General features: G+C 45.3%; 1 protein-coding gene across 1 annotated transcript in view; it reads left to right on the top strand.

Moving 5' to 3' along the window:
• Nucleotides 1–14,368, top strand: part of ube2j1 (ubiquitin-conjugating enzyme E2, J1) — a 36,645-nt gene that overhangs the window by 11,452 nt on the left and 10,825 nt on the right. Inside the window, exons 2-6 of the mRNA XM_083643180.1 lie at nucleotides 3,524–3,597; nucleotides 4,999–5,130; nucleotides 6,127–6,211; nucleotides 7,551–7,656; nucleotides 14,216–14,345. Of these exons, the coding sequence (XP_083499306.1) occupies nucleotides 3,524–3,597; nucleotides 4,999–5,130; nucleotides 6,127–6,211; nucleotides 7,551–7,656; nucleotides 14,216–14,345 (527 nt within the window). The remainder of the gene's footprint in view (nucleotides 1–3,523; nucleotides 3,598–4,998; nucleotides 5,131–6,126; nucleotides 6,212–7,550; nucleotides 7,657–14,215; nucleotides 14,346–14,368) is intronic.

The raw sequence follows: 14,368 nt of genomic DNA, 5'->3' as shown, positions 1-14,368 counted from the left end.
AACATTGCTGAATGCAGCTTTAAATTGCCCAAGCAGCTAGATCCTCCATCCAGGTATACAGTACATGAAGCTTTGCTTTGGTCTAGTCAACATTTCTCTGTTTTATCGTCGTTGTTGTTTTTTAATTGTTCATTATTTCTCAAGTAGTTTCATTATGCCACGCGGAGTGTCTTATTCACAACTCTGTGTACGACGTGGAAGTTTCCTGAAAGCTCCCCAGTTCACCATATTGTGTACACCACTTCCCATGTTGTTACCACGAGTTCCATTTGAAGGCAGCGCGAGACAAAACTTTTCCGCAATCGCTGACATCTGTTGTGATGACTCTGCTGCTTACTGTCAATCAACTGACGCCCACAGGAGGAAATGGAAATCTCTGCTGGGAAAAATCAAAAACATGTCGCCTTGCAAACTGTGTCACATCCGTACCTCATTAGCTGGAATAGCAGTCAGTTTCAGGCTAGGCCTGACACTTCACAACAAGCTAGGCCTGACACTTCACAACAACGACAAACAAGTCAATGTTGGGGAGAAAATAAATGACATATGGCATGCAATTGCAAAATAGTTGGGCGCAATGTCAACTAGACCCTAGACACTATGGGATATAACCTAATGATATGCCTCCTCCTTAAAGTGTATTCTGCTGTTGGACTCATTGCAAGTTGCTCTGGACAAGAGTGTCATCTAAAAAAAAAACGTAATAATTATTTCATCATTTGAAACACGGCATAAATGACAACAACACGTCGTTTACATTTGAGACATGTAGCTCATTGTGAGTGAGGGAGCAGGTGGATGTTTCAGCATCTCGCTGAAGGAAGCTTCGACAGGCTGTTGTTGCTGGACTCTTCTGATCATACTTCTTCTGACCTTCTGCTGCCGCCAGGACAGTCTTTCTCACTGCAAGGCCGCCCCCGCCCCCACGAGCCTGGGCACTCTGCACAGCCTAATACGCGGAGCTTGAATTTCTCTTTGCATGGGATCGGTTTCTCATCTGCCCCTCAATGAAAAAAGGAGAAGTTTAAGCTTCTGATTGGAAGCAGCCTGTGACCCTGAGGCAGGGGGGGGAGAGCAGTGAAAGAAGCACAGACGCCCACAGCCTGTCTGTCCCCCCATTCTCCCAAGTGCATCCAATGAGGGGATTACTGTGTGCTGCCTGGTGCCGTCTTCAGTGAAGAGTGTCTGGACCCGGGCTGCACCAGACAGAACACGTGGTGTCAGCCCATCTCTGTGCTCCACTGCTGCACTCCCCGATATAACCACAGCTCGCCCCCCCCGGCCCCGCCCTCCCCCCTCGCTGCCTCTCCTCTCCTCCTCTCTGCATCTCACCGCATCGCTGGGTTCATCTCAACACTCTAGCAGTCCCCCCCCCCCTCCCCCCTCCCGTGAATACCTCTTTAGTTCCGCTTTCATTTTTACAGTGTGTTAAAGGATGAAGGGTTGGATTTGATAGGATTTGACCCCAGGTGAAGAAGCCATGGGCTTCATCAGCTATACTTGTTAGAGATAGAGATGCATGATATTGGATTTTTTTTTTTTTGCCCTTATATTTTCAAACTTTTTTGACCAATACCGATATTTGCACGCATTTTTATTGCACCTAATTTCAGAGAACATCAAGTCTCTCCTGATGGTAAAACATTATTATTATTATTATTGTGCCTACTGTTATTGTGGGCATTTGGGTATAATTAAAGCGTAATTTTATCGGCCTGTCGTAAATGTTGGTTTCAGGCTGATGGCGATATTTAATTTAATTTAATTTAATTCTATAGCCTTTATCTGCTGATAGCGATATGCTGATATCATCGTGTTGCATCCCTAACACTCGTGCAGCCAGTAGCCACCCATCCATCCCAGAGTGATGAGGTTGCCTGTATTCAGGTTAACCCAGCAGGCCTGAATGTGTTGTGGGCTGTGGGCTGGGCCGTGTCACAAGGGTTAATAACACCAGCTGATTCTCCGAACACGTTGTGTTTTTGCACGTCAACTTCCAAAACCCTGTCGCACACACGATGGCGCTGTGGGTAAGTAACCCTGCCGCACGCTGCCGCACGCTGCCACACGCTGCCACGGGTAGTAACACCCCTTAAACACAAGAGAAAGCTTGTTGACTTCCACCCCGTCTTGTGTTTGCTTTGTGCAGTGGCAGCTTTGCCTCCTGCTCCCCAGCATGACTCCTGGAATCATTATGCTAATCGTCTGCTCATCTCTTCTTAACCCATTGATACCTGATGCAGCATTTGTGTGCGTATCCCTTTAAGACTTAAAGGGATACGCACACAAATGACGGATATACACGCAAAAGCTGCATCAGGTATCAATGGGTTAACGTGACCACACCAGAACAGTGGGTGTTGCCATGGCAACTTGGCATGTATCCGTATACATTTGCGAAATGTTTGAAGTCCCAATTAGGATTATTTTTTCATTGGGCAATGGGCATGTGTTAATTCTGTATAGAAAATATTTTAGTTTTCAGTTCCCAACTGTAACTTAGTGTGGATGTTCTTTCTCTCTCTCTGCTAAATAAACCATTTATTGCATGTAAAACTCATGAGCAGCTTACCACACACATCAAGAGCTTCCTGGAAGAAGATGAATAGTTGTGGAGCAGCAGCAGTGGCATTAGCCTTTTTCCCCTCAGACATATTGAGGCCATTTACACCTGGCGCTAACTTGCGTTTTCTGTGATCAGATTGCAATCAGATTTCAGAAAAAGCATGTTAACGCCAGGTGTAAATGGAATCAGGCTGAAGTGATAAAATACAATCTGATTGCAATCTGATCGCAGAAAACGCATGTTAACGCCAGGTGTAAATGGCCTCTTTGTGTCTAAAATGCAGGAAGTAAAACAGGTGCAAGACATTAACGAGGGCCCCGGCACTGGAACCCCTTAAATGGATTGGCAGTTGGAAACCCTCATTAATGTTTGCCTGCACCTGTGTCACTTCCTGCCTTTTAGACACAAAATGGCTGCTGGTGAAAAAGGCTATGGGCCTTTTTCACCACAAAAGCTATGGGCCTTTTTCACCAGCAGGGGTGTTTTATCCAGATTCTGGATTGCACATTTGAAGGAGCATTCTTGTGGCAGTCTTGTGCGCCTCCACAGTTAGTTATTGCCCTGAATGCCCTGAATGCCCGACCATTCGATTTGTTCTGTAGCCGAACCTGCCACCAGTCACCTACTGGCAACCCGCTTGACCCGGACAACTTCGATAAACAAGCATAGCAAGAGAAAAACAAGAAAACAATCGAGCTATTCTGCAGCCAAAGACCCAAAGTTAGCGACTACCGGCAGCCCTGGGCCTTGGCACTGATTCTCCTGACCTGGGCCAAAATGTAGATACCGGCCTAAACATTTACAGAGTCATGGACAGCAAATCAATGAAAGCAAATCAATAAAGAACAAAACACATAGATAATACAAACTTGTAAAAAATGCAAATGAACAACAACCATGTCAGGCACTAACCTCAGGCACTAACCTCAGTGTTTGTGTGTCTTTGTTTTCTCCTAGCTGTCAAGAGGCTGATGAAAGAGGCAGCTGAGCTGAGGGAGCCCACAGAGCATTACCATGCTCAGCCACTGGAGGTAAGTTCACCACTGTACACTAAAACACTACAGAACATTACCATGCTCAGCCACTGGAGGTAAGTTCACCACTGTACACTAAACACTACAGAGCATTACCATGCTCAGCCACTGGAGGTAAGTTCACCACTGTACACTAAACACTACAGAGCATTACCATGCTCAGCCACTGGAGGTAAGTTCACCACTGTACACTAAACACTACAGAGCATTACCATGCTCAGCCACTGGAGGTAAGTTCACCACTGTACACTAAAACACTACAGAGCATTACCATGCTCAGCCACTGGAGGTAAGTTCACCACTGTACACTAAACACTACAGAGCATTACCATGCTCAGCCACTGGAGGTAAGTTCACCACTGTACACTAAACACTACAGAGCATTACCATGCTCAGCCACTGGAGGTAAGTTCACCACTGTACACTAAACAGAGTACAGTACTGTAACAGTAGGTCTGCTATACTGTATACGAGGGATCCGTGTTGGCAAACAAACGGCTCACCTGGCGTAATCCAAGTCTCCACAAGCCCTGAGATGCCAAGTTGACATGAAAAGACATCATTTACACCCTGTTTTTGACATCTTCACTGTAGCCAGAGGGTGCAGCAGCCCCACTTCTGGCTACACACCTGGCTACAGTGAAGGTTTTTGCGAAAAATATGGTTATTATATACTATACACTATACTGTACTATACTATAATATACTATACTATAGTGCTTCCCAAACTGGGGTACGCATACCCCTAAGGGTATGTGGAGGTAATAGAGGGGGGTACTTGAGAGAAAGTGGAAAATGGAAAAATGTAAGAATAAATCATGAAAATAAATGAAACATTAAAATAAATGTGTCCAGGAGGCTCTAACTGAAACTCTTTCACTCCATTTCTTATTTTGTAATGTTATATTCTTCAAAAGGTGGGTTATCATTGATTCATCACATCATATGCCATAGTCTTCTCCTGCAGTTTTCTAAGCAAAATGTTGGAGTCGGGTAAAGGGGGTGCTTGGATTCAGAAATCAGGGAAAGGGGGTACTGAAGCCAAAAACGGTCGAGAACCACTGCTATACTATACTATACTATACTATGCTATGCTATGCTATGCTATGCTATGCTATAATGGTTATGCTCCCAAAACTGGGACCAAAACTGGGATGCGCAAAGCCAAATGAAGACACTTGTTTGCGACTGATCTAAATTAGAATTGCCACCAAACAGCAGTGTAAACAGAAAAAGCTTGGCAGAGGGAATCTCTCCACAGGGCACATGATCACATCACCATCTGCCAGCACTGCCCCCTCAGGGAGACAGGAGAAGTTCATGCCTTCAGTGTTTTCCTGATCAACGTGTTGCTAGTTTGCGCTCCATGTGACATGTCCCCCCCCCCATCCCCCGCAGGATAATCTCTTTGAGTGGCACTTCTCTGTTCGCGGGCCCTCAGACTCCGACTTCGACGGCGGGGTTTACCACGGCAGGATCGTGCTCCCCCCGGAGTACCCCATGAAGCCCCCCAGCATCATCCTCCTCACGGTGAGAAACCCCCCCGCGTCTCCAATCACATCCGATTAGTCGCCCTGCAGAACGCATCGCGCCCCACGATCAAAGAGGGGGAAATGGACAGCATGTCATTGAACCCTCAGCCATTTTCTGCCTGCACACATCACACAGAGTGACAATTATCAGAGACCAAATCAGAGCTGTCACCACGCTGTCGCACACAATTGCGATGGTGCGATTGTGTTATTATATTCAGGCAGCCGTTACAAGACCTGTCCTGCACTAACGACAGCCTGATAAAAGCCAGTCTATTCTGGGGCGTCCGGGTAGCTTCCCTGCCTACCGACACGAGGGTCGCCGGTTCGAGCCCCCGCGTTGCCTCCGGCTTGGTCGGGGCGTCCATACAGGCACAATTGGCCGTGTCCGCGCGGGTGGGAAGCCAGATTAAGGGTATGTGTCCTGGTCGTTGCACTTAGTGGCTCCTCTGGTCGGTCGGGGGCGTCTGTTCGGGGGGAGGTGAACTGGGGGGGGGGATAGTGTGCTCCTCCCACACGCTACGTCCTGCTGGCGAAACTCGTCGCTGTCAGGAGGAACGAAGCGGCTGGCAACTGCACATCTATCGGTGGAAGCGTGTGCTAGTCTACCATTCTCCCCAGATCGGCGGAGGGGGGGTGGAGCAGCGACCAGTACAGGGGGATTGATCAAGGAGAATTGGGGAGAAAAATGGGGTGGGGTCAGAAAAAAACTGACAGTATTCTGAATTGTTGTGACAGATTGATTGATTAATTGATTGATGTATTTTATTAGATGTTTTTATGATGTCCAGCTTCTCTTCTTTTCATTTTTTTTTTACTCTGGCAAGTTTGCATTTGTTCTTTGAAGGCTCTTACTTTCTTTCCTTCCTGACTAGCAGCCAGAATTGCCTCTTTGTTCTCACTCAGCTTCAGTCTGCTTCTTATCACTTTAGAAAATGTTCTCTTTTATATATTCATCTCCACCGACGTAACCGCCCACACCCTCTTTTTCTAGCCAAATGGAAGATTCGAAATTGGGAAAAAGATTTGTCTGAGCATCTCTGGCCACCATCCGGAGACCTGGCAGCCTTCCTGGAGCAGTATGTATCTTCAAAAACACGTAGACAGACAGCGCCCTGCATGCGCCTCATTCACAAACTTCTGCAAACTTCTCCTCCTTCCATTTCTTTCAGGCTCCTACATAATAGTCTGCAGAGTCTGGAAGAGTATGAAAAATGAACTTTTTTGGGGGGGTTGGAAAAATGTGTGAATCTCTAGGAAAGTATGGAAGAATATTGATGTTCAATTCACACATTCTATGGAGTTGGAAACACACTGTCATTTCACCTATTGTGCTGCGAAGTCTAATCTTCAGTGACAGAGGTCTGCTTTACAGTTTACAGATTCAACTAGATAGTGTCCACGGGATAATGTCCATGTAAAATGTCCAGTAAAAGTCCTTTGTCTAAGTGATATATTGTGTGTGTGTGTGTGGAAGGGGGGGAAGATAGTGTCTGTGGGATAATGTCAGTGATTAAGACATTGATATTGCCCGTCCACTGAAGTCATTAAAAACTTGGAATCCAGCCGGGTGCTGAGACTATTGACAGCCAAATATTATTGATGTGCGAATTAATCGCACAGAAGGGGGGGGACGCTCCTGTGTGTTAGGGCTGTCACTTTTTCCCAAAATAAAGTTCGAACGAACTTTAATTGCCCGCAAAATGTTCGAATATATTCAAAGTTTTTTGGTTAATTAATTAATTTTTTTGCAGGCCAGGCCACCGGGCATCGGCCCGACGTGTTAGCTTGGACGCTCACAGTCACAACACTGCCTCACAAACTTGGCTGCATCCAACTCGAGACAACTTTTCAGACCCTGGAGACAATCTTTGACTAACGAGACTAACGCGACAAATCTGGAGACTTTTTCTGACATGGGATTAACATTACCAGCAAGCAGCAGTTGGTTAATTTTGGTTAATAAAAAAAAGAAAAAAAAAATAATAATAAAAAAAATAAATAATAATAAAATAAAATAAAATCGAACAGGTCAATTATACATTCGAACATGCCCTCCTCCCCCACATTCGAAGTTAAATTCGAATTTTGAATAAAAAGTGACAGCCCTACTGTGTGTAACCACGGGGATCCAGATGTTTTCTTTAGTGGAGGACAGAGGAAACACAGCCACACAGGCATGACAGCGACACAAGCGACCCCCTGACCCTGACTATATTGTGAAACGTGTCCCGTGCCAGCTGGAGAAGATGTGACGCATGGTGGATGATGTCCTCACCGAGGCCCGGGGCCGCGCTAAATCCAGGCTTACGCAGCACAGAAAACAAAGCATTACTCCCGCTTATGTAACACGGATGCTGAACCCATCGTGTCATTTAACCTTCTCTGTTTAACTCCTCTTGTCTGGTTCTCTTTCAGTTCGGACTGCCTTAATAGCCATTATCGGATTCATGCCAACCAAAGGAGAAGGTGCCATAGGATCCCTGGATTATACCCCGGAAGAGAGGAGGGCTCTTGCCAAAAAGTAAGATTTGGTAGCTGGAAGACCTTTCCAGTGTTTCCTCTCTGCGGAGCATGTGTTGTGTACACACAGTGGATTGGGTAGAGACAGATAATGAAGTTGAATGTGGGGCCACCGTGCGGAACAAAGCCTATCATATAGATCAGTGCTTCTCAAACCTTTTCACGTCAAGTAAACAGACATCAATTAGACCACAGACCCCCCTTTTTTTTCAGATTTTTGTACTTGGCCAATTCCCCCTGCTGCACCGGTCGCTAGGACGTAGCACGGCAGGACGTAGCACGTGGGAGGATCACGCTATTCCCACCAGTTCCCTTCTGCCCCGAGCAGGCGCACCGACCGACCAGAGCAGGCGCTAGTGCAGCGACCAGAGAACACATACCCCCATTCCGGCTTCCCGGCTTATAGTGAAAATAAATGAATCCCCCTTTTGCTGGGGACCCCCCTGAAACCCCCTCAAGGACCCCTGGGGGGTCCCCCAGAACACCACTTTGAGAGCCACCGGTATAGAGAGTGATCATGAAAGTGAGTGTGGGCCACAGTGTGTGTGTAGATGATGATATGCATGCTGCATCACTACTAGGGATGTAACGATAACCGGTTTTTAATGATAACCGCGATCAAATTCCTTACGATAACCGTACCGTTTCAGATTTTCATTATCATTAAAACCGTGATTACTGTGTTACCGTGGTTACAGGGCTTTGAAAAACATGGTAAAAAAAATCCTGTCCAGCATCAACCAAAGTTGGCAACAGTCTCCCAGATGCAAACATGCAGCCTTGGAGAAATTATTTAAGGGAGTGTATCAATCCTTTTTGGGTCTGAGTTTTCAATATAAAACGTTGTAAAATGATTTCAGTGAGTCTCTCAGTACTTTTTGAACAGTAATTTTCTACGAATACCATGATCATTCATTTTGGTCACGACAATCGTGATGTGAAATCTTCATACCGTTACATCTCTAATCAGTACCACCTGCACACACAGGTTGGTAGAATACGATCAGTACAACAAAACAACAATCTACTGGAGCACAGGACAATATGCCCGAGAAATTAGCAGCTGAGCCACAGCGGAGACGTGCCTTCCTACAAATAATGAGGGAAATAAGGGAAGCGAGCGCTCCTGAATTTACAATATGACAAATTCATTACGGGCGAAGTAGTGTGTGTGTCTGTGTGCGGCGTGTGTGTGTGTCTGTGTGTGTCTCTGTGTGTGTCTGTGCGCGGCGTGTGTGTGTCTCTGTGTGTGTCTCTGTGTGTGTGTCAGTGTGCGGCGTGTGTGTGTCTCCGTGTGTGTCTCTGTGTGTGTCTGTGCGCGGCGTGTGTGTGTCTCTCTGTGTGTGTCTGTGCGCGGCGTGTGTGTGTCTCTGTGTGTGTGTCTGTGCGCGGCGTGTGTGTGTCTCTATGTGTGTCTGTGTGCGGCGTGTGTGTGTCTCTGTGTGTGTCTGTGTGCGCCGTGTGTGTGTCTCTGTGTGTGTGTCTGTGTGCGGCGTGTGTGTGTCTCTGTGTGTGTGTCTGTGTGCGGCGTGTGTGTCTCTGTGTGTGTGTCTGTGTGCAGCGTGTGTGGGCATGTTGCTCTTTGTTTAACACTGCGCTCTCCTCAGAGGAAAGCGTACATATCCAGGATCCGGCGGCGTGGGCGTTGTATTAGCACATGAGGCGGAGGGTCTAGATCAGCCGTCTGTTTCATTAGCACATGGAGATGAGATAGACAGGAGCACGCTCTGTGCTCTGAGATCGACAGGAGCACGCTCTGTGCTATAAATACATGGCTGCTGCTGATCTCCCTGATGATGTGAAAAGCCTTTTTTTTTCTCCACCCAGGCTACAGCTGAGGCAGCACTTCACTTCGCTTCTTCTCATCTCCTGTTCTCGGGGCCCCTGGGTGATTTGTGAGAGCTGTCAGTCAGTTTGCCGTGTGTTTATATGACTGACGAGTGAACTGCGGATTATACTGCATTCAATAATAATAATAATAATAATAATAATAATAATAATAAACTTTATTTATATAGCACTTTTCAAAACACAGTTACAAAGTGCTTTCCAATAAAAACAGGCAAGACAATTTAAAATGCACAATGAATAATTAAGGACAACTCGGACCTCGTAACTTTCAACTCGGAATTTGAAATAAACAGAATTGAAGGTGTTTAGTATGTCGTTACTGCATGTCAAAACAGTCGCTATCGTGCGTCCTGGTAGCTCACCTGGTAGCACGCACTACCACAAAAGCTCGGCCCTTCGCGCGGCCGACCCGGGTTTCGAATCCGACCTGCGGTCCTTTGCCGCATGTCATCCCATCTCTCTCTCCCCACCTTTCCTGTCTGCCTACTGTCCTATATAAAAATAAATAAAGGTGAAATGCCCCAAAAAATAATCTAAAAAACAAAAAAAACAGTCGCTATCTCCAGCTCAGACAAGTTGCTGGGCTTTAGCGGTTCATTTGTAAACAGCCTCTCAGAGCCAATCAGGACTCTGCGATTTCACATAGCCCCAGGTTGCTTCACTTTTCCTCCTAGTTATCTTTTTCTTTTTCTTTTTTGCTTCCTCGTTTTGAATGAATTTTAAAAGGCTTTTTTTGCCTTGAGCCCTCATTAAATTTCTCACCCTGGTAGCTGTAACGTTTTCATAATTTCTGATCTTCAAACTATTTCATCTTTTGCATGTAGCAGAATCTTAATGCCATGTTAGTGCTGTACCTTTCTGCCAGAGGATGCTATTGAAATGAAATTGCAGGAACAGCACTCAAGTCACAGCCGACTTGAACAACTTCAAACTGAACGTTGTTTGTACCAGTGAATCAAACGACAACTCGTCTGTGTTGCCTGTAGTTAAGTTTTACAAAGGAAGTCCCAAAGTTTCTGAATTCCTTTTCGAGCTCAAACGGTATGTGAGCTGCCATCAGCCAGCCGTGGTGCCTTTGTGCTTGTGAACATATAGATTGGCTGTGTTAAGCCGTCACAGTCCAGTGACTTGACTTGATGTCTGGAGGCTTAGGAGAACATTAATCATACATCACAATATGTAAGCCTGGCCTAGGCTCTGCCCCATCTCCATCTATCTCCATCTAACTCACATGAAGGGGGAACCAACTGCCATACTTCCACTATAGAGAGGCAAAGTGACCGCCTACTTCCTGCTTCAGCACTGTACCAGAGATTTTCATCCGCCACTTATTTTCCCATAGACATTTCATGAAATGCTTATTAAAATAGTTTTACTTGTTCAAACCAAACGGTTCAGATATATTTAGAATCGGGAGAGACCATAGAACATTTTCACTCGGACCAAAACGTTAAAAAAATTGCGGATTGAAAGAAAATATTTTTTCAATGTAGTTTTTTTAAGTTTTGACCAAGTAAAAGCATTTTACGAAATGTCTATGGGAAAATAAATGGCAGATGAAAATCTCTGGTACAGTCAGTGCTGAAGCAGGAAGTAGGCGGTCACTTTGCCTCTCTATAGAGGAAGGCACTGATTTGGATGGCTTAATACCCCCTATTGTGTGATTCATCCCCTCTCAACGTGGCTTTAACATCAATCCATTAGCCGCTGCAAATACTAATTATGTTTTCGGAGACAAATCTAGCCTCTTTTTACGTTACATTTTCACTTAAAGCAGGACTAAACCCCAAAACACTTTTTTCAGCTTTTAACCAATATATATGACTTTGGGGGTGGTGTGTGAAGAATTCTGGTCAGAATTTCCACATTTGAGACCAAAATGTTACCATTGTACCATTTGTATCATTTCAGCCGCATAAGTGCCCTCTATGGGTCCAAACCTGCTTTTTTTTGCCCTCAAAACTGCACAAAATGTGGTACAACCTGACGTCACGATGAACCAAAGACTATGGGATTTCAAGATAGTAACTCCCCTACTCCCCCTGTACCCTTTCCCGGCTCCTCACAACTCCAAGCCTATTCCCATGATGTCACAAGCATTTTCCTACCAATATGGCGCTACAATACACACAGCTCATTGGCTGTTTGTGTCACTTGACCTGTTAATCACCTGTTAATTGATTACAATCGCCTGTTATTTTCCTACCAAGATGGCCATGTGGTGATGTAACATAATACTATCAATAAAAGCCACTATAATCATAAATAGAAATAAAAGGAAGGGAATGGCATTGTGTTGCTGTAAATCATTCCCAACCTTGTTCATACTACACATTGGGGCCATGGACCCCCAATATGATGAGATTTGGTTTCTCAGATGTAGCCTAGATATGATTTTGTCCAGAATTCCATATATATTAGGTTGAGAGACAACAGAGATTCTTGGAATCCGCCCAATGACCACTGGTGGTCCCCTGACCCCACATTGAGAACCACTCAACCAGGAGGAGGGAGGGGGAGAAAGTTGTGTTTGTGCTGCGGCCCAGCTGCAACTACTCCACTCTGGTCTCACGCTAAACGAGAGGAAAAAGCAGAGGGTGATTCTTTCATGGCGCACTGCACCTTTTGACATGAATCACGAAAACTCCCCAAACGAAAATTAAAACGGACTTCATGGCGGTCTGTGGAGAGCACTGTCGCCACCTAAGGGTTCTGTAAAATAGGTTAGACACATCCAATAGCTATAATATTTGTACATCAGAGGCAGAAGGCTTTGATCGACGCCCCACCGTCAAAAAACGCAATTGACGAACATGTCCGTCCTTGGCACTCTACGTTACTATTTGAAATGACGAACATGTCCGTCCTTGGCACTCAATGAGTTAACAGTCCGAGTGAGTGGCAGGTCGAACGTCAAAGGCACTTCATCCATATTTATGATCTGCTCCGGTTCGATGGAATATTCCTTGATCTTCCTTTGTGTGAATTCGCCGAAGTTTGTGATTTTCTCCTGGTAGTCGGGGGAGGGAGTTGATGGCCGAGTGGCCGTTTGCTTACCGTAATTACCATATGTAAGTGGTCACGCACAGAGGGGATTGTCGGGAAAGAGATGGCTGTTTGAGGAAGCTCCCATTTACCGTATTACCGTAACATTTCAACAAAACAACATAACACAACACCACCGTTGTTTATTTTTACAGTGCACACAGTGTCCGCGGTGTGGTGAAAAGAGGGCAAGAGAGGAAATTAAAACAGAAGTGGATTTATAGTTAGAAAGAGTGCTAAAAAAGAGAGATTTTATTTGTATTTTTTTTTTTTTTTCTGAAAAAATCCATAGATAAGACGCACCGTTATATAAGCCGCAGGGGCCAAAAAACGGGAAAAAAGCCGCGGCTTATAGTCCGGAATTTACGGTACCTACTTGACTGTAAAGCGCTTTGGATAAAAGCGCTATATAAATGCAGGCCATTTACCATTTTACCATTTAACCTCGCGTTAACGATCGTTACATGGGAGTCGATGGCAAAAAAGTAGTTTGCCACTGAATGACCAAATTGATATAACTTTCAACCATTTTGAGCAACGCTGTTTCCATACAGGCCACCAGCGTTGGCTAGTTGTTGATATTTATAAAGATTTTGTAGCTCTCATATAACTTATTTTTTAGGCAGTGGGCAAACTGTCATGGCGTCGATTTCCGGTAAAAAGATTCTGTCTGAGGACAGCCAAAGAGCATAGTGAGACATAGGTTTTTTCAAATCAAGCAGCATGCCGTTCTGCCAGAAATCTGGGGGGTTTAGTCCTGCTTATAAAAACAAAACGTTTTTCATGTATATTTATATACATCACTGCTCTCTGCGGCTGTGTTGATCCTACTCTCAGTGATGTTGGAGGGTGACAGTCTGACAGATTTTGACTGAAGCTTGCTGTGAGGACAGGTACATGACTGAGGGGCACATGACAGTCTGGGGAGTTCGCGGTGAGCTTCTCAAAGTTTGTCCTTGTTGGCCATGGTACACACTATCTGACTGAACAAAGGAATGGCTCTGCCTGTTACTCCTGGATGGTTAATTCGCCTAAAGTTTCTTAAGGATATATGTATCAAAATGTGACATGACAAAATGGTGGTGTGTGTGTGTGTGTGTGTGTGTGTGTGTGTGTGTGTGTGTGTGTGTGTGTGTGTGTGTGTGTGGGTGTGTGTGTGTGTGTGTGTGGGTGTGGGTGTGTGTGGGTGTTTTGGGGGTGTTGTCAAAATGCATGTAATATATTTTGAATTGAATTACAGGTTTGCTCCGTTGTGTATGTTAGTCAGCAACTTTTAAACTAACACACACTATCTGATTCTGAATACAAAATAGCATTGAAAAATGTGTAGGGCGAAATATTTTGATGAACATTTGGAAAGTATTTGATTATTTTGGCTTGTAAAAATGTATCTTGGCAGTTTCTTTTGTCAGTTTGCCAGCCCTTGGCAGGTTAGCCGAAAAAGTAATTTCGGCCACTGTTTATACGTTTTGTGTGTTATAATTGTTGTGAAGCATAATCACATCACATCGCTCATCACTGGGCATCACTGGGCACAGACTAAAATGGTAAAGTCCAGGGAAGAAATGAATGTGCAAAACCACAGTGTATAAAGTGCTGCCTGTGCACTGACAGGTCCCAGGACTTGTGCTGTGTATTAAGTGCTGCCTGTGCTCCTCTGACAGGTCCCAGGACTTCTGCTGTGAGGCGTGCGGCTGCTCGATGCGCTCGGCCCTCCTGGCTGTCGACCCCAACAGCAACCCCAGTGCCGAGGAGCACAAGGCCAAAGAGCTCGCCCAGCAGATCCACTTCAAGGTACAACCACAGGTCAGGGCCAC

The sequence above is a fragment of the Poromitra crassiceps genome (assembly GCF_964638095.1).
Source record: "Poromitra crassiceps genome assembly, chromosome: 9".
Classification (NCBI taxonomy): domain Eukaryota; kingdom Metazoa; phylum Chordata; class Actinopteri; order Beryciformes; family Melamphaidae; genus Poromitra; species Poromitra crassiceps.
This window is presented reverse-complemented; position numbering and strand designations above follow the sequence as displayed.